Source organism: Artemia franciscana, chromosome 20 (genome assembly GCF_032884065.1).
Source record: "Artemia franciscana chromosome 20, ASM3288406v1, whole genome shotgun sequence".
Taxonomy (NCBI): Eukaryota; Metazoa; Arthropoda; class Branchiopoda; order Anostraca; family Artemiidae; genus Artemia; species Artemia franciscana.
In genome coordinates, this window is record NC_088882.1 from 18,711,474 (window position 1) to 18,731,476 (window position 20,003).

At 32.5% G+C, this 20,003-nt stretch overlaps 1 protein-coding gene across 3 annotated transcripts in view; it reads left to right on the forward strand.

The window, feature by feature from the left end:
* LOC136039843 (sodium-dependent nutrient amino acid transporter 1-like) overlaps positions 1-19,540 on the forward strand; it is an 89,683-nt gene extending 70,143 nt beyond the window's left edge. For all 3 annotated transcript variants that reach the window (XM_065723768.1, XM_065723767.1, XM_065723766.1), the window contains 8 exons: positions 2,888-3,002; positions 8,108-8,367; positions 9,117-9,303; positions 11,200-11,376; positions 12,831-12,930; positions 13,583-13,759; positions 14,385-14,479; positions 17,544-19,540. In XM_065723768.1, the coding sequence (XP_065579840.1) occupies positions 2,888-3,002; positions 8,108-8,367; positions 9,117-9,303; positions 11,200-11,376; positions 12,831-12,930; positions 13,583-13,759; positions 14,385-14,479; positions 17,544-17,708 (1,276 nt within the window). In that variant the 3' untranslated portion in view covers positions 17,709-19,540. The remainder of the gene's footprint in view (positions 1-2,887; positions 3,003-8,107; positions 8,368-9,116; positions 9,304-11,199; positions 11,377-12,830; positions 12,931-13,582; positions 13,760-14,384; positions 14,480-17,543) is intronic.
* The last annotated feature ends 463 nt before the right edge of the window (positions 19,541-20,003 follow it).

Genomic DNA, 20,003 nt, shown 5'->3' on the forward strand with positions numbered 1-20,003 from the left:
GGTTAGGTTAGTGTCTGAACCACAAAACTAAATGTGGGGGAATGCAGAGTCAGTACCTTCTGAGTTTAGACTTCCGTAGGGTTAGAGCTGATTTGTCCATTGAACAGTAATGTCAACCAAGTAAGCTTATCATTTTTGCAATACAGAGCTACGTCAAGGGTCTTGTAAGCTTTACTATGGGACGTGCTTGTCTTACAAGGTCGAAGCTACCGCTGCAGCCACAACGTTCCCCAGAAGTGAATAGATCATTTCGAACAATTTGGTTTTCAAGAGTCTGTAACAGCTGTAACTGTCTAGCAAAGGATGTTGTATGCTCTAAAAGTTCTAATCAGTGTACTTGCTCTTTACCCAGTAATGTTTTTTAATTAGTGATTTTATTTTGAAAGTCTGGGTCCCAAGTTTAGTTCTGATTGATGGACTCGTGATTTATGTTTGGTGCATTAATATTTAGCTTAATTATATACTCCATTTGCATTATTATTTATGTTTGTGCGTGACAGGCAAAAGTTCAAACTTTCTGTTTTGTGGTTATAATAAACTAGCAAGATTTTAGCCCTTTTTTGGGCTGAAATGGTTGTTTTGTTTTACAAAATGACGTAAAATATTATTTTACTGTAGTAGAATCTATTTTCTACTCAAAAGGACAATGAAACTTTCAATTTATATTCGAGCGAGGCTTATCTTGATGTTTCTTCATCTGATCACCCGAAAAAAAAACAACGACGACAAACAAACATACATGCATCCATGACCATCCTTTTTGGAAAAATCTTTCGATTCTTTAGATAGGGGCTTAAAACCCCTGTAAGAGGGGATATTAGAAAAGGTGTTTCCTTGTCTGAATCAGGGTATGAGGATACACATTTCCGTCGGGGGGGATACACTGTGCTCCTTTCTGGGTATCAAATTTGCTTCAATCAGTGAAACTCAGTTTCCTGGTACTTTTTGTAACGATAGCTTTCCTCTTTGAGGGTGTTTTACTGCTTCTTCAAAATTGGACAAATTTTCTCGGGCTAATAGTTTTTGGTTCGTAACTTTAAATTTGAATGAACTTTTCCTATTTAAGATCACAAAAAGTGTTATCAAAACTTTTTTTTTGAATTTTGGTTACTTTTTTACGAGTCCCTCCTTTCTTAAATTCCCTACCATACAATTTTTGATTATTTAAGAAAATGTACCTGAATTATAAAGTATATACTGAAAAGAAAAATCACCAATGCAACAGCACAAACACATTAAAAAAGGGGGGACAGAAGGAGAAAAGGAAGACTGTTTTCCTACATTAGTGACTAATATAGATCAGCACTTGAATGAGGCCTTAACCCTACTCATCCATACAATCACATAGGTCAAACAGCATAGCCATACACAATCAACCATAAAGAATAATCCATGGACAGGCAGTCATGTCGTCAATAAGTATAAGTCGTGATTTACCAAACAATAGAAACAATAAAGACAAATAATTCAGAGGCAACAGCCCAACACAAGGGCTCATCAGGAGAATTCACACTTGCCTATAGGGTTTCGGCATATATAGTTTGCCTATAAGGTTTCGGCATAGGGTTTCGGCTACATTTTGGGACACCTTTGTAGTTTAGTGGAATATCAAAAATTTGTGAAACGTGATTGCAAAAAAGCTTATTTCCGCATGTTTTTTCTGCAATGCACAAGAAAAAACTCACATGGAAAACTGAGAGTTCTTATGAAAAATGAATATGGAAAAATTTATTGTATTTGTTTGACATGTATAGAGCTTTATCTCATAGATAAATAAATGTGTTTAATTTGAAATTTTGATTTACTTTTTATTCTTCTAAGTTTTTTCGCATCCAAAGTGCGTGTTTTTTTTTCAATCGTCTGCCGTCTTCTGGATAAAAATACTTTTCTTTCAACTTGAATTACGAAGAAACAAAGTATGTGGTATTATAGGTTGAGACAATGAAGATCGTTGGCTTAGATAAAATTAACCAGGTACCGTAATTTAGCTCATAGAAACAATTTGACTAAATACCCCAATTTAAATATGTTACCATAATCTAAATTGTTGATAGCCTACAATTTAATTTAAATACCATAGTTTAAGTTGTGACTAATCGAAGCTTTTAATGATGCTATATTAAAAGATGTTTTCCTACAGTTTCATGCCGTCAAGTAGAAAACCGGACATGCCATTTGAAAAAGGTTTGGCATCGAAATTTGTTTTCTTTTATTTTGAACTTCTTAATATGGGTTTTGAACTTCTGAAGAGCGAACGAAACCTATTCTAAAAGTAAAAGTAGCTTAACCAGTTTTAAAGGGTGAACAACACTTTTAAAAGTAAGAAAAGAGCTAATTTTATTTTTAACGTGCAGAAACTCAGAAGAAGCATTGTCTGATGACCTTTTTCTGGATGTAGTGTTGAAATTCGTGAAAATGTCAACAATATAAATTTGGACTAACTGGATCACTGAAAAAGAAGTTAAAAAAAGATGTTTTTTTACTTCCTTATTGGACTGAAAAATAAAATGTTTTTCAGTTGAAGTAAGTACAAAGTAAGCCGAACCAAAGGAGACAAAAATTTGTACCGTCTTTAAATTTTCTTTTTTAAAACCCCCTGAAAAAAAAATCCTAGATGCATTTTTTAAACCGTTCGTTAGTTAGGCCGAATTCTATCTTTATTCACAAAGGTTTTGTTGTGGTATTTGTAAGTATATTTTGTTCCAATGTATAAGCTTAATATAAAAATAGTATTTTTTTTTCCTACAAAAGTGTTACTTTTTTTTCATGGTACACTAGCAAATTTGCCCTTAAACTAAACGCAATGAATCTTCTTTTTTGAATGTAACATTTGCCTCTTAGTGGTTGAGCTAAAATTCACTGATTAGTTTCTTCTTATTATTATTAGACGAAACGTTCTGCAGCAGATTGAAAATATTGACGATGGCATTGGAGCCCCCGAATGGAGACTCACTCTTTGTCTTTTTTTCTCATGGATAGTCATATTTCTTATTCTTGCTAAGGTAAGTTGTTTTTTTCCTGATTGCTATCGGTTGACGTCCTTGATGGTGCATCTGTCCTAATTTAATTTCTATGATCATAATCATAAAAAAGTAATATCTTCTCATTCCAGTTGCTGTTTTATCTTTCTATCATTCTCTTATTTTCTTCCATTCAGTATTGGCAGTTAACCTTCCTCAGCAACTTTCTAATAAACTTATGTTGAAGAAGTGAAATATCGTTCTAAATATGGATTGAACAACACGGAGCCAGTATGGCCATTTAGACGGTTAACATGAAGTGTATTTCTGAAAATTTTGCCCAATTTTTCAGCTTCTAAAAAGTTGAAAGAAGTTTTTAAGCTTTTGAAAAGCTGACAGAAATTTAGAACTTGGCTGGGCTGTCATTCCTCTAATACGAGCAAGTGATAAATTCTATTTTCGGTATTTTAATAAATTTAAACAAACAAATAAGGTAAATTATTTCCAAAAAGGCATTACCAAAGGCAATTTTCGGTTTGTTTCCTCTCCCTTTTCAGTGTCCTTTTATAAAAATAACCTGTTAATTATTTCCTTTTAAATATTTGTTATTGCTAAACGGATAGCCTACATACAAGTGTATCCCACTTGATTTTTTGAAGTTCAAAACCTACCTCTTCTACCCCCTTTAAAGTTCAAAACACTCTCCCAATCACCAGTACGTTGCTCCTTCTTAATATAATTCTTTACATAATTCCTATCGCCATGTAGTCGATCAGATTTGACCTCATCTAAACCTTATGGTTTTACACATTAAATTTATAAAGTTTAAATGATTCGTCGACTTTTGGGTTTTGTCCCCCCCCCCCACCCAAAAAAAGGTTTCTGAGCAAAATAGAGCATGAACTGTTCTGGTGTACTGAAATACGTTGTTGCAATCTCCTTCCTCCATCCCTATCCCTGGAAGAAAGCCCTGCCTGCGCGGTGCGGTTTCGAGGTGGACCTTTCACCAGTTTTCTAATCAGAAAAGTAACTGAAATTAGCGCTGTGTGGTCATCTTCAGCCGTGAAATTCTCGAGGAGATTATTGCCTAGTAAACGAATTATTGCGCTGAATTTTGATAAATAGATATTCCTTCCAGCTTTTGTGTTCTCTGGGCTGAATAGCTTCTCCCTACCTATGATGTTTATTATAATATACTTCCCGTCGTAGTCTACTTCCTATGTACAATGAAGGAAAGGTAAGATGGATAGACCACAATTAAAAGTGTAAGTGAAGGATGACACATTACCTAAAATTTTGTTTTTTGTCATTTATGTGGGACCATGCAGAAAGCAGGTCACTTGGGAAGGGAGAATGTCACAAGGAAAGCTGTAATGGAAATAGGAAGTTAATCGGAAGGAATTAACGGTGAAGCTCATTTTTTCCCAACGTCAACGGATCAAAATTTTGAGATAGCCATTTTGTTCAGCATAGTCGAAAAACATGATAACTATGTCTTTGGGGCTCACTTACTCCCCCACAGTCCCTAGGGGAGGGACTGCAAGTTACTAACTTTGACCAGCGTTTACATACAGTAATGATTATTTGGAAGTGTACAAACCTTTTCAGGATGATTTTTGGAGGGAGGGGTGAGGGTAGGGTATACGCGGTAGGATCTTCCCTTGGAGGAATTTGTCATGGGAGAAGAGAAATTCCATGAAGGGGCGCAGGATTTTCTAGCCTTATTTTTAAAAAAACAATGAAAAATAAATATGAAAAAGTTTTTTTCAACTGAAAGTAAGAACCAGCATTAAAACTTAAAACGAACAGAGATTATTACGCATATGGGGGGTCCATCTCTTCCTTAATAGCTCGTTCTTTACGCTAAAGTATTTTTAGTAATTTCAACAATTTATTCTACAGCCTTTGTGATTCAGGGGTCAATCTTAAAGAATTGGAACAAAATTAAAGCTTTAGTATAAAGAGTGATGTATTAACGAGGGGGCAAATCCCCTCATATACATAATAAAAATATACGAATAAAGAAGTTCGTTACGTAAGTTAATTTGTAAGTTATGTATATTTTTTACTTGTAAAAACATTTGTTAAAAATTAAAAATTCTAGTTTTTAAGTTACCGAAAAAATTGGTGGGCAACTAGGCCTCCTCTCCCACCCTTTTACTCAAAATCGTCTGATCAAAACTAAGAGAAAGCCATTTAGCGAAAAAAAAATTAATACACAAATTTCGTCATAATTATTCATTTGCGGAGAGCCAAAATAAAAACATGCGTTAATTTAAAAACGTTCAGAAATTAAATAAAAACAAACAAGTTTTTTAACTGAGAGTAAGGAGCGACATTAAAACTTAAAACGAACAGAAATTACTCCGTGTATGAAAGGGGCTGTTCCTCCCTCAACGTCCCGCTTTTTACGCTAAAGTTATTTACCGTTTAATAAGGTAGAATTGAGAGAAAGAGTAAAACTTTAGCGTAAAGAGTGGGACGTTGAGGGATGAACAGCCCCTTTCATACACGGATTAATTTCTGTTCGTTTTAATGTCGTTTCTTACTTTCAGTTAAAAAAAACTTGTTTTTTTATTTAATTATTCTTAAAACTCATATTTTCAGTCAGAGTGTGACAAATAGGCTAACAGAAAACTCGCCTTCGTATTGTTCAGACTTCAAAATCCGACTTCAGAATCTATCAATCAAGTTTGAAATAACCAGTCGAATTTAAAAAGCACTATTTTAAACGTCAAAAGAAGGTATTTTGGTGCAAGTAAGTCTCTAGTTGCATAACAAGTTGTCCTGAAGAACTGCAGCTAAAACTCTGTATAATGAGACTTTACAAGCGATTTAGAAATAATCAAAAATGACGGAATCTGTAGGGATTTTGGTTTTGAAAACGGAGATTTCTAGGGATTCTCTACCAGCACTTTTCTAATTTCTAAATTATGAAATGAAAATACTGCTCGGCAATTTGATGATGAGCTTTCTATGGTGTAAACTCCATAGGTACCTCATTAGCAGCTAAGATGAGTTTTTGGCCATACAAAGTGAAAAAAAATACTAGCACATAAATAGATTCGTCTAAGATTCGGATAGATTTTTTTTAATATTGTTCGTGCCTATTCCAGAGCAACCGGCCTTCTACTTTTGCATTAGCAGTATACCTCAATTAACAATGTTGTAAGTTATTAAAGAAATTATTTTAAGTTATTTAAGTTATTTAATTATTTAAGTTAAATTATTTTAAGTGAACACTGTGGATGGCCCTAATAAAATAAAGGGTTTTATAATATTGGGCGTTGTAAATCGGCCACAAATTTAAATAATCCATACAGTAACACGATGTGTACTATTCAAGCACTTTCAGTCTGGTATACATGGAATGAAGGGGCAAGGATGTATCCGAAATTTTTGGATGGGTTAGGGGGGATTTGCAAAATAAAAATTTATAAAATGTGTTAAATATATTTTTGTTACTTTTTTTCGTGTCAGGCAAACTTTTTTGGTAACCACCAAAAACCCGGTAACCACCCTTCTGGATACGGCCTTGCATGAGAGGTATTTTTCCCAGTAAATTTCTGTTAGACATGCTGATCTAGACGATCAAAAATACATTCGAAATGAAAATCTAAAGCCAAGATGCCCATCCACATTCCATAGTCCAGATTCTCATTTGACACACCATAGTTATAAGAAAAACAAGTTGTTTGTATGAACAATTCCAACTTCCTGTGTGTGCGTCAAAGTGGACCATGGTATTCAGCGGTAAATGTGCTATTTCCGTACTAATTAAGCTTTTACATTCCCATTACACGCAGCTGCACTAAAACTGATCTAATTGAGATTCAAAACACGGACTACAAAAAACACAATTTATTTTAAAATGAGACATTTGATTTGACGACATCGATGATGCCGTTACAGGTTTCAAAACAAACATTCTAACCTAGAAAATTGTTATGCCAATACTAGTGACAACCCATTACAGCCCGAGGCCAACTACTCGTCCACCCTGGTCTCACCCTCAAAATTTTGATCCGTTGACGTTGGGAAAAAATGAGCGTGGGAAGGGGCCTAGGTGCCCTCCAATTTCTTTGGCCACCTAAAAAGGGCACTAAAACCTTTAATCTCCGTTAGAATGAGCTCTCTCGCGACATTCTAGGACCACTTGGTCGATACGATCACCCCTGGGGAAAATAAAACAAATAAACACGCACCCGTGATCGGTCTTCTAGCAAAGCGTAATGTATAAAATTTAAAGAATCAAGTAATACTTAAGCATTATTTCAATACGTGTAGTAAGATGCAATAAGTAGTATAGGTTGTAGTGAGACGAGTACGAGAAAAGGACTTCAGTTCTTTTTTTGTTATGAATGACCAATTCAGGATGTCTAATTGGCTTCATCAGAAGGTCAGGGATGGATATTGTGATCAAAATAAATAAGATGTTTATATTACATTGCAATTTAAGGTAATTTGGGTTATAAGATAACAATACTTATCACACTCATGTAAGCAATCTATAAGTTGCCTTGAAAGCAATTTATATTGGTGAGAAAATGAAAGAAAATGAATTCTTAGCCAGAACCAAAATCTAGTTGATTAACTTCAATACCTTCATCCTGTTTTTCAATGGTAGCTGCTTGTCTCCACATACACAAAGGGCGCTTTCTCGGGCCATGTCTAGTTGTGTTTTGTTTTCACAATTCCAAGCAATGTTTCTGTTTGTGGCAGAACAATGATGAATAAGGCGAAAAAAGCAAAACAGTAATCTACTTAGTGTTATTTGCCTTATTCACGTTATGTCCTCTTGTCAATTATGACAAGCCCCTGTATCAGTGAAAATGGGGGTTCCAGGGGTTTTCCAATGTGCCGGTTTTAAGGGAAAGGGGGTGATTTCTCCCATCCTCAGATAAAACTGTTTTTTTTTTATTAAAAGTTAGAGCAAACTGAAAATAGATCCCACTCTTTGAATTTTTGTAATTTTATTTTTTTCTCCTCATGTAAGAAATTTTCTTCTCCCCCCTTGTGGATTAGTACCCCTGGGGCTTTCAGGAGAAATATAATATTAGCTCACATTTACCTGTTTAAAATGAGAAAAACTCAGAAATAGGGTTTTTTGTCAGGATTTCCATCATTTTAAGACTCTTTTTTTATAGGGCGTGTCTTCGTCTGGAAAGGCTGCTTACTTCACTGCATTATTCCCCTACTTTGTCCTGATAACACTCCTTGTCAGAGGTGTTACTTTACCTGGAGCCTATGAAGGAATTATGTTCTATATTACTCCTCAATGGGACAAAATTTTGGAGGCCAAGGTCTGGTATGCTGCAGTGACTCAATGCTTCTTCTCACTTTCTGTCAGTTTCGGGCCTATTGTTATGTTCTCGAGTTACAACAATTTCAAGCAGCCTATTTACAGGTATAGAATTTTTACATATTCAAATGACTGACATCGTCCTTCTACATCATATATTTCTGCTTGATTTCTCTTTTAGCACAAAAGCGCTTTCATATTGAGATATTTATCTTAGACTATAAATTCTAAAACGCCTTAAGCTCCAACTGAATTCGAAAAACCTTTGTTAAAATAAAGGACTTAGCTTATTGAACTGAAGCAGAAACTCAACATGTAAAAGCTTTAAAATCCAAAATTTGATGCTTTGGCTTATTCTCATACATGAGATACTGTCTAAGCAGATACGTTTTAAATTTGGTTTTATGTCTAGTTTTAAATTGTTTTCAACCTTCTAAGGTATTCTCATAAGCAGATGAGCTTATAAATTTCTTCTTTTTTCAAAATTACTTATTTTTTCAAAAGATGAAGCTGTAACACTTTTCTTCATAAACGAAGAAGATCCCATTCCTTGAGAAGTGAGAGATGAAAACTATTGAATAAATCTTCGCATCTAAATTTTTTTATTTTCATTAAAATGCTAACGCTTAGAATATTAAGCTAAGTCCTAAATCCAATGCAAAGTATTCTTAGTTCGATCCTAAGAATTTTCTGGCAGAATAATAATGGTTTTACAGCAAGGTTTTTTTGTATTTTTTTTTTTTTTTTTTTTTTTTTTTTAGTTTAAAGGGGCCATTTAGTCTTTGTTTTTTTATGCCTTTGGCTCATTAATTTAGTTTCAGCTATTCTGTTTAAACAGAGAACATTCTTTTTAGAGATTCCCTTATCATCAGCTTCATGGACACAGGAACCAGTTTATTGGCCGGTGTGACAATATTCGCCATCCTTGGTCATTTAGCACATGAATTAGATGTTGATATTACAAAAGTTGTTAAAGGCGGAACTGGTCTTGCATTTATTTCGTACCCTGAAGCGATAGCTAAGATGGCGTTCGTTCCTCAGGTAGCTATTTAATATTAATTTATCTCTTGGGAGTTTTATTCTAAACCGTATGGCTAGACCCATGTCTAGACAAAAGTGGATCTAGAGAAAAATCTTGGTGGGGGGGGGAATGTGACAAGGATGCCAATAATTGACGAAATTGAACAGTATGAAAAGATTTTCCAACATTCAGATAGCTGCCAATATTGGTTGCTTAGTTGTTTGGAAAAGGAGGGTCAGCAGTGTAATTCACGATCAATGACACTTCGAACCTCCGGTTCTACATTACTCGGTTGATCCTCCTCTTGACAACAGCCAACAGTTTCTGGCAATTACATGATAAGTGTAACATTGTCATATACAATCTTTAGCAAGTTATTTTTCTTCCAACGAGTTATTTTTTATAACAATTATAACCTTTGGTTTTTGGGTCTTGTCTCATTTGTGCGTCTTTGCTCTTCGTTTCAATTTTTGAATTGCTCAGATTCTCGGTGTCACTTGTCTTCTAAACGCGTGTGTTTTTAGTGTTCATTTTCATTTTTGAAACGCTGTAATTCTCGTTTTTGCATATCTTCTAGCCGCCCGTGTCTTTACTCTTCATTCTCGCTTTTGACATCCTCTAATTCTCGTTTTTGCATATATTCTAATCGCCCATGTCTTTGCTCTTCATTTTCATTTTTGACACGTTTTGATACTCATGGTTGCATATCTTCTAACTGCAGTTGTCTTTCTTCTTCATTTTGGATTTATATTACCTTAGACAATTTAGCAATACCCTTTGGTTTAGCTACCCGTGTTGGTCTTGTCCCGTTTGATGGTCCATGTTGTTGATTTTCACCCATTGTAAATCTCATACGTTTGGTTCATTCTCTCGGTCCTATCACGTCTGATAGTTCAAGTGGTTCCAAAGAATTATCCTTGTAATAATGGCTAATTCGCTTTTTGGGCCATCCTACTGACATTGTACACCTGGACGTATTCACTGGTTGCGTTCCAGGTAGTAAGTTGACTCTATGTAATGAAAAACAAACTAACTTTAAAATTTTCAGCCATTTCTTATGTTTGAATTAAAACATTAAAATTATTGCTCAGGCACCAAATTTTTTTTTTTGCAGTTTACATAAAAACTTTAGCGGTTCTGAATTGAACTTAAAAAAATTGAACTTTTTTTTCATATCTTAAGAAGACATTGCGTATAATCATGCGTCCGAGTTCTATCGATTTTTAATAAGCTTCAAACTTTTGGTGTTTTTAAGGTTTTTGAATTGTTGTAATCCCTTATCAAAATACATACAAATATTTTTGCAATTAACAGTTTTTTGCTTTTTAAACAATTAAATGTAAGCTTTTCCATTAATCAAAATCTTAAATTTTACCACATAAGTGCGAAAAGCGAGGAAAGGACTTTGCAATATGGATTCACATAAAAATTTTGTCTAAAAAAAAAAAAACTAACTGTAGAATTTTCCGGTATTTTTCATATTTGAATGAAAACATGCTCAGGCACCATAAATATTTTTACAGTTCACATAATAGTTTTAGTGATTCGGTTTTAGTGATTATGAACTGAACTTAAAAAAAATTATAACTTTTTTTCATGTCTTAAAAAGACATTATTAAATCAAATCCGAGTTCTAACAGCGATTTCTACTAAGCTTAAAGCTTTTGATTTCCTTTTTGACTGTTTTTGAATTGTTGTTGTCAAAATATATACAAATATTTTTGCAATTGCCAGTTTTTCAATATATAAGCTATTTATATATTTTAATTATATTCTATAATTATCTTTCAGTTTTTCTATTTTAGGTGTTTATAGTTTGTTTTTTTAATGAAATAGTAGTGAATCGAGGATATTAAATCAAGTGTAGTGTGCCTCATTTAAACATATATTTGTAAGGGCTCTTTTTTCGCTTTCAGTTATTTGCTGTACTCTTTTTCTTGATGTTATTTACACTTGGAGTCGGAAGTGCAAGTTCTTTGACTGGATGTGTTATTACTGTTATTAATGATGATTTTCCTCAGTGGAAAAGATGGAAAATCACTGCTGTTGTTGCAGTAATCGGGTTTTGCTGCGGACTTGTCTATGTTACACCAGTAAGTTTTGATTCTTGAATGTTACACATCTCTCACTTGTTTTCATTTAGCCATCTCAGCGTAAACTCGTTATATTAGAAATTTAAAGGGACAAGCGACAAGGCGTGTTCTAAAATCCAAGCTATTTGAATACGTACAATGCCTCCATGGTCTGAATAAATGTTTCTCAATGAGCAAGCATTAATAATGACATCTCAGTTACGACTATGTAAAGTTCTCAGAAAAACCAATCATTTCTTGAAGTTATTAAATACAAAATAAAGAAAACAGTTAAAAATGAGTGTTTCTTTAATAGCAAGCGAAATAGTTTAAATTTAGTTCTATAATTTACTAGCCAGAAACACTTTCCACTAGCAACCTGGTTTCGTTCAGACAATTATTATCTTCTTGCGAACATCGGGCAGGGATTTTTTTGTTAGTTATGGAAAGCCAAGCCAGCATTGCTAGCCAAGTCACAGATAATCTTCTTAAAAACTGGTTATAAGTGCATTAGTACTGTACCACTTTTTACTTTACCACTTATTACACCACTGGAAGCCGACTAAAAATAGAGACACATCTATTAATTGCAGATGTGTCTCTGTAATTAATAGATCTTTTGAAAGAGCTACAATAAGAAAAAGCATGCTTCAAGAAAGCACTTATTGAAACCTACTGCAATTAATTATTTTCTTGTTTTGCAGCAGAGCTTAATAAGCTATACTTCAATGTTTTAGAGATAGAAAATTTATAATATATATATATATTTATATATATATATATATATATATATATATATATATATATATATATATATATATATATATATATATATATATATATATATATATATATATATATATATATATATATATATATATATATATATATATATATATATATATATATATATATATATATATATATATATATATATATATATATATATATATATATATATATTATAATTTTTTTCGTTAGTTTCAAAGTCTTTATGGGTTTGTAATATTTTGTTTAAATTTTATCGAAATGCAAGAAATGCATCTCGATAATAAGAAATACGTTAAAAAAATATAGTTTATGCGCTTATTCAATAAATTACTGCAATTAGTTGCAATAAACTCTGTTGAATGTGGCATTGGTTCTTGTAATTACTATAAAGATTAGAGATGGCGAAATTTTTCATTGAATAAATTAGGGTTGGTATCACCCTATGTTTGTCATTAAAAAAATATATATTCTTAGTTTAAAAGACATATTCCGAAAAATAAGGAGCCAAAATTTAACTTTCCAAAAGGGATATGTCACTTTATTCATAAATCTTAATTTTAAAAATCTAGAACAGGGTTGGACTGGATTTGAATGATCTCCAGAGTAAATTACCTGCTGCATTTATTTTGTCTTTTTTGTATTTATGCTCTAATTCAGGTTACTGATATTGTGATAAAATTTAAAATTCATTATTTAACTTTTAGGGTGGACAGTACATTTTAGATCTCGTGGACTATTTTGGAGGAGGATTCATTATTTTCATCATGGCCATTTTGGAAACTTTTGCTATCTCCTGGATTTATGGTAATTATTTCTGATTATTTTTTGCCACTAAAAACTCATTATTGAGTGCGACAGATAGCACTTTACATAAAATAAGTCATATTAGAATTGCTCACTCTTTTGGTATTGGAATTGGCAAAAGGTGAGAAAGAATTGCCGTTATGTTTATTAGATTTAAAGCTTGTTAAAAATTTTAAACTTATTGACAATTCAATAACGGGTTTGAAACGCTTCAACATAGATTACATTGCTTTAAAAATAAAGAAAAAAAAGCAACATATTGTTTAACATAAAAAGTGAAAGTCCAAACTTACAAATATAAAGCTCAAGTTTTTAGTCCACGTCTAGGTAGGGTCCCTTTTCAATAGGCGCGAGATAAAGTAAACAAAAACTAAAAATAAGATTGTGGGTGTTGGAGAAAAGATTCATGATTCCATTTTGTTTATTCTAGTTTCTATCCATAAAAAAAGAGTGGTTGAGGTAAAAAACACACATATTTTTAACTTTGAACCTTCATTGCTGTAACAACATTCCCCTACTTCTTTTTTATTATTTTCTAGAAGATAAAACTTTTAAATTGCTCTATTTTTCTCATAAAGGCTTCAAATTAAACTGCTAAACTAAGACCCTTTTGATTTAACTTTGTGATATACTTACATTGAATTACTTTCAGGTTATAAGAATCTTATCAGAGACATCCATTTCATGATTGGAACAAAGTTAAGTTTCTACTGGGTTGTAGAATGGGGATTTTTCATACCAGTTACACTTTTGGCCATCTTTGTTTATTCATTGTTCAAATACGAACCACTGAAGATTGGAGACAGCTATATGCCAACTTCAGCTACAAGTGAGTTAAACTGATTTAGTACTATTACTCTACTTACCCCACATAAACCGTATTTCAAGTTGTGTTGAAAATATTTTTATGAATTTATTTTCAAAAAAGTCAAATCCTAAAGTAAATTGGATTCACATGCTTTAAAATTTTCAGTAAATTTTTCAATTTTCAAAATTTTCAAAACACTTCCGGTCCCTTCTTAGGAATGCAAGCAAAATAGGGTACTTCGTCAAGTGAAAACAACAGCCAAAAGAAATATCTGTGAATTATATATATAATTGTAGGCTATATATTTAGTATATAACTAAATGCAATATAAATAAGGCAGCTCCTAATCAATGCAATACAAAATTTTAATGGGCAACCTATTAAGAAAATGCCCAATCTTTTAACCGAAAGTGTATCTGGTGAGACTTTTTGCCAAAACGTATTAATTGTATCGCTTTTAGCCCAGAAATATAACTGGAGCTGTAATACTCATAAACTAGGGACTATCCTTGGGTAGGTATAAGAATAATTCTCTGCGTATTTAGGATCTAATTTGCCTTGCTATGTTCATTTTCATGTTTAGTGGTCAATTGGATATCTTGTATACGAAAATATAAAACTTCATTCAGGTAACTTTGTTTTTCAGCTGCTGGTTGGATTCTCACACTTATAGCCGTCAGTCAGATACCTATTTGGGCTTTCATAGCTGTCAGAAAACAGACAGGCAAGACAATATTTGAGGTAACTAGAACTTTCAGATAAATTCATATCCATAGAGTAGATGTGTAACTTAATGAGCATAATAAATGTCTCTGAGGAGTCTGACTGAACTGAACAAGAGATAAATGACACTTGGTTACATTTTATGTTTAGTAATGATCACAAATCAGTCAAAACTAAACACCCGTTTAGAAAAAAAATCGTTCCATTATAAACTCATCTGTACAACATTGTTTCAATCATTGAAGAGAGATCAAGAAACAAACATCATGGCATACCTCTGTTTTATTTGATGTATCTTGTACAGATTGAATCTTGTTCCCTTCCCCTTTTTGGTAAACAGCTACAACAGAGCACCCGATATGATCTTGAAAGAAGTTAAACAGTACAACTTAGCCATAATATGTCTCTTTCACAACACGAACGCATGTCTCTAAGTGTCTTAATCTAATATATTTATTACATATCTAGTATATAGTATCTAGTATGTATCTATCTAGTATATAGTATATTTATTTAGTCAATGGAAATACTACATGAAATTTTGCTACTTGAAGATATGACTATATTATATTTGTATTTTATTGTGTTTCGTCTCTATGTCGTAATTATCATCCTGTGAAAACAAGTGACATTGTCAACGAACGACATTCGGTAATTCATTTAGCCATACAAGTAGACAATAGCATAAAAAACTGTTGCACTAGATATTCTGTTGACTATTTCTAGGTTTTAGAAGTGATTTTGATTGGAATTTGGATATAGGACAAAGTACAATATCATATCTAAGTGCCATAGCCAGTTGGTCGGTCTAACAGTAAATAATGACGAAGTTCATACTCCCTTTCCATAATACAAATACAGAAGAGAGAATAATGAGGACTTTTTTCCCCCAAGACAGTGAACAAACAAAACCTATTTGAATATTTCGGCCCTATATCTAAGGGCTGAAGTATTCAAAAGAACTACAAGATTATTTGCAGAAAAGGCAAACATAGCAATAAGAAATTTTTCCAATTTTTAATAAATACAGTTAGTGAAATGAATGAACCTCTTTAGCTTGTAAAAGGTCAGCTTTTATCACACAATCTTAGCTGAACTTTTCGTTAAGAAGTAATGATGCCTAGGTTATTTTAAAAAATGGATTTTTATCCAAGAACTTTTATTGTAAGTGTGTTATTGTTTATTATTTTCTTTGCCGAAGACAGCCCTTAGATATAGGGCCAAAATATTCAAAGAGGCTTGGTTCTTTCATTGTCTTCACTGTCTTGGGGGAAAAAAGTCCTCATTTTTCTATCTTCTGTATTTGTACATCTAACAGTTGTATCTAAGTTTTTACTTAGAAAATTTTTCTCTTCGGTCCACTAATGTCCTATTCCAGTCTTGTTCAATGGCCTCAATAATCTGGCTACTTTTATTATAAAACTACTGCTGAAAGTGGTGTAAAATCACTACTAATTTGACACAAAATCGTTAAAAAGTAAAAAAGAAACACTAAGAAAATACGGTGTAAAAAGACTTCGGAAATGATAAAGTCCACATGAATTGGTGGCTGGTCCCAAATACGGTGTAAATACGGTGAAAATGTGGTGTAAAAAGACTTTGGAAATGATAAAGTCCAAATGAATTGGCTATCAGTCCCAAACACCTAAGATTTTTAGCATAAATCAATTAGAAGAAACTCGATTTTTCATGACAGTATCTTCAAATATAATTATATATAATATATATTATATATATTAACGCAGTCAGTTTTGAACTCAATTACACAAAATCAAGACTGGAATTAGTTGAATAATATAAACTAAAATACTATAATAGAGACCAAAGATCGAGGCTTTTTACATTAGACTACTTATAAGTGACTCAATATATGCCGCAAGATTCCTTCTGATTGACAGAGATCACGCTCATACCAATAATGAGCCCAGTCACACAAGATACAAGCTGTCCTAGCAAATCTCTAAGTTTAGTAGAGACTAGTGTCTGCCCATTTACTTTTGAATTGCAAAGGTAACAGACTCCCTGTCAGCTAATTCGTAGATTCAGTTCATTTAATTAATTTTATGATTAATTACTTCATATTAATTGCCAAAAAAGGCAACAAAAGAATAATTTCCCATAACTTCCATAATCTTAAGATTCAAATTTTCTTTTACCCTGTATTGATGTTCGGAGAGTCTACTATATCATTCTGACATAAATTACAGCACATATTTCCTGTTGCCTAGAGCTAATTCAACTACTTAAGAGATTATTTTGATTTGTTGATCTCTGTCATATTAACTCAACTGCATAACTATCCTGCCATTTTTTTGTGTATTTTGTGAGTTGAGGTTTAAGCCTTGTATTCCAGTCCCTAGAGTGATACTTTGCAGAATGCCCATCTATATTTATCAACAGTTTATTTTTCGATTTCGTTTCATACTGCAAGTTCCTTTGGGTCATAATGGGTTTAACTCCTTAGCACATTCATTAGGTTCCTACGCGATGTACGATAGTCTGCTTATTTTAGAAGGCAAAAGAAGGTCCTTCTGAAGTTGTCACGCTATCTCTCCTAGGGTCTTCCAGAGTTGCCTCCTTTTGACTCGTTCCCATTTGATGGTTCGTGTCATTCATTTCTTTTCGAATTAGTACCTTTCTTTCGAAAATAAGTTTATATGACATGCCTACCAGAATGGGGATTTAGAAAAGACCACGTGAAAAATATCCCTAGTTCAGAAAGGATCTTATTTTTTATTGAATGAGCTATTCCTCTGAAGGAAATTAGCTTTAATTTATTAACCTTTCTCTTCGGAAACCTCAGGAAGTAAAGTGGGGGATCTAGAAAATTGTGAAAAGACTTTTCCTGGCAGTAAGGTTTAATTATCCGTATTTTTCAACAAGTACAAATGAGCTTCTTTAGAATTATAAAATGTAACTTGCGATTTACAAGAAAGATAAGGTGGATTTTTATATGTTTAAAAAGAGCTACCGAAAGAATTAGGAAGATTTTTATGCACAATCCATTAAATTAGAGATAGAGTTTCTGTTCTTATCAACTCAACATCCCTACAAGTTTCTGCACAATTTTTCTTTTTTTTAGAAAATCAGAAATGCCTGCAAGCCAACGAAGGAATGGGGGCCTAAAAATCCAAACACACATCAAGAATGGCTGAAATACTGCAAAGAAAATGAAACCGAAGTTAGTAATAAAAGTTGGAAATTCTACAAACGGTGGACTCAAAAACCATATGTCATTAACGAATAAATTTTGAGTGGCTGTAAGCGCTTTTGCCAAAAACTCAAGTGATTGAACTATACACTTAGCGTGTGAATTTTAAGTCTACTTGGGCATATAGCTAAACTTATTATCAGTTTTTTGTAACATACGTACCAAGTATAGCGAATACGGTTCCTATAGCATATGGCAGTAACTGCTGAAACTGATGTACAGTATTACTTTTTCTCTAGTGTTTTTACTTATGAACGTTGTCCTTAAATAGAACTGAAAAAAAAATTCGTTAACAGAAATATCATGTTTTTTTTTTTAGTTTATTGAATGTGATTAAAAGCTATTTGATAAAATTTGATTTTCCACAATAAATAATTTCTTATGGAAGATAGAGTATATTTTTCTAGTTAATTTTGCAATATTTGAGGAATAATTTGAATGTTTATTGTATGGAGTAACTTTCTTTTTGTTTTCTTTTGTTGTTTATTCAGTGTTTCCCCTAAATAATTGCTGTTTTCTTCTATCTTTTTTTTTGTTGTATCTCATTAAAGGCAGACTAATTTTCTTTAGATAATTTTTCTTAACATTTAGTGTTTACGTTAAATAACAGGTGATTCCTTTCATTTTTTTTTTGCATCTCATAAAAGTAAGAATAGCTTTCTCTCAAACTTTATTTTTTAGTATTAGTGTTTGAAGCTGCATAATTCCTATATTCTTTTATTTTTTTTTTATTGCATCTCAAAGAAATTGTCTCCTTTCAAGGCCACTCAGGCTACAGAAGTGGGCAACATGTGTACACGTAAGAATCTTTTAGTTGAACTAAAAAAATCTTGCTTTATTTCTTATATAAAATAAAAGCCATTTTTCAAATTCACGTTTAAGTTGCACTCAAACCAGCTTGAATTTCAAGACTGTTTGCTACTTTTTTGTACTCTTATGCCATAACTTATTTACGTACTTCCTCGCTGTCATGTCTAAGGATTGTAGATGACTTTTCATACTTCTAAGATAATCACCAACAACTGTCTGAAAGCTGTTCTCAAAGGTAGGATCAGCAGATCAAAGGGGAATCGAAGTGTGATTGAACCCACAGTGCCCCCTGATCCCTCTTTTAAACCTCTCAGAGGTATGAACACGTCAGATGTCATGTGGTGATAGCAACGACTTAACCATTCCGAAAAAAAGTATCCTAAGGTTATCCATTTTAAATTATTTGCAATTCTCTTCAATTTCCTTAGCGAACGCTACTTCCATTATAGGAAGTAGGAGTAGCTATCAGCATGTCTTTTTATGAAACGTTTCGTATCATGACAGTGCTATCTGTCTTTACCGTTAATTCAGATGCATTTTAGGATATAAAACAATCCAGATAGAAAAAATCATATACATTGCTTGATTTCATTTTCTGTCCCTAGTAAATTCGTTCATAAATAAGTTCAGCTATGTAAAAAACGAATTAAGCCTATGATAATTTCCGTTCTGGAACGTTTAAAATAATTTTAATGTTGGAAATTTTGACTATTGTCTTTTGAAAGAAAACATTATACAGAAATATTCAAATTTCATCGTAATAAAAATTTTATCCTGTATTTTGTTGTTACATTTCGAAAATGAACGAAAAATATTCTTCGAATCGTCTTCTCTTCAAGTAAGTTTGAATGTCTTTTATGTGTGCTTCTCGTGTTCAAAACATGAGTCCATTTTTTTATTAATCAACCGATTTATTATGTACACACATTGTTAGGAGTTTCAACTGTATTTCATTATGATTTTTTTCGTTATATTCTTTTCTGATTGTAATACCCTCAAATGAATTATTTGTTTTGTTTTTGACTTGTAATTATCTTTTTCAATATATTAATTGTTACAAATATACTTAAAAAATTATCAATTCAAAATAGATGACGTATAGATAGAATGTGGTTACAAAATGAAACACACTATTACTTTTGTGTTTTCTGACAAAGCTACTAGTTAGTATTTATGGAATAGCAATAATAAAGTTATTAGTGCTACTATTAATTAGGCTTTTGTAAAGTTACAATAACCTTTTTGAACCGTCTGTTGAATTTTTTTTTGAATTGAATTTCATTAACTATTTAATCTAGAAACCTAGAATTTTCGTCAAATGGCTCAGTAAAGGGGGAATAGTTCTGAACAAAAATAATCCTCGAAAACTTTCAAACTAGAAGAAAATTTCTGGAACTCGGAAGTGGCACCTTGATCTCCGTTGACGTCTACATTATGTAAGGGATATGATTTAGGGGACAGAGAATCTAGGAAAGTTAGTTCATATGGGTATGACGTAGAGAGAACATTTCCTTCAGAATA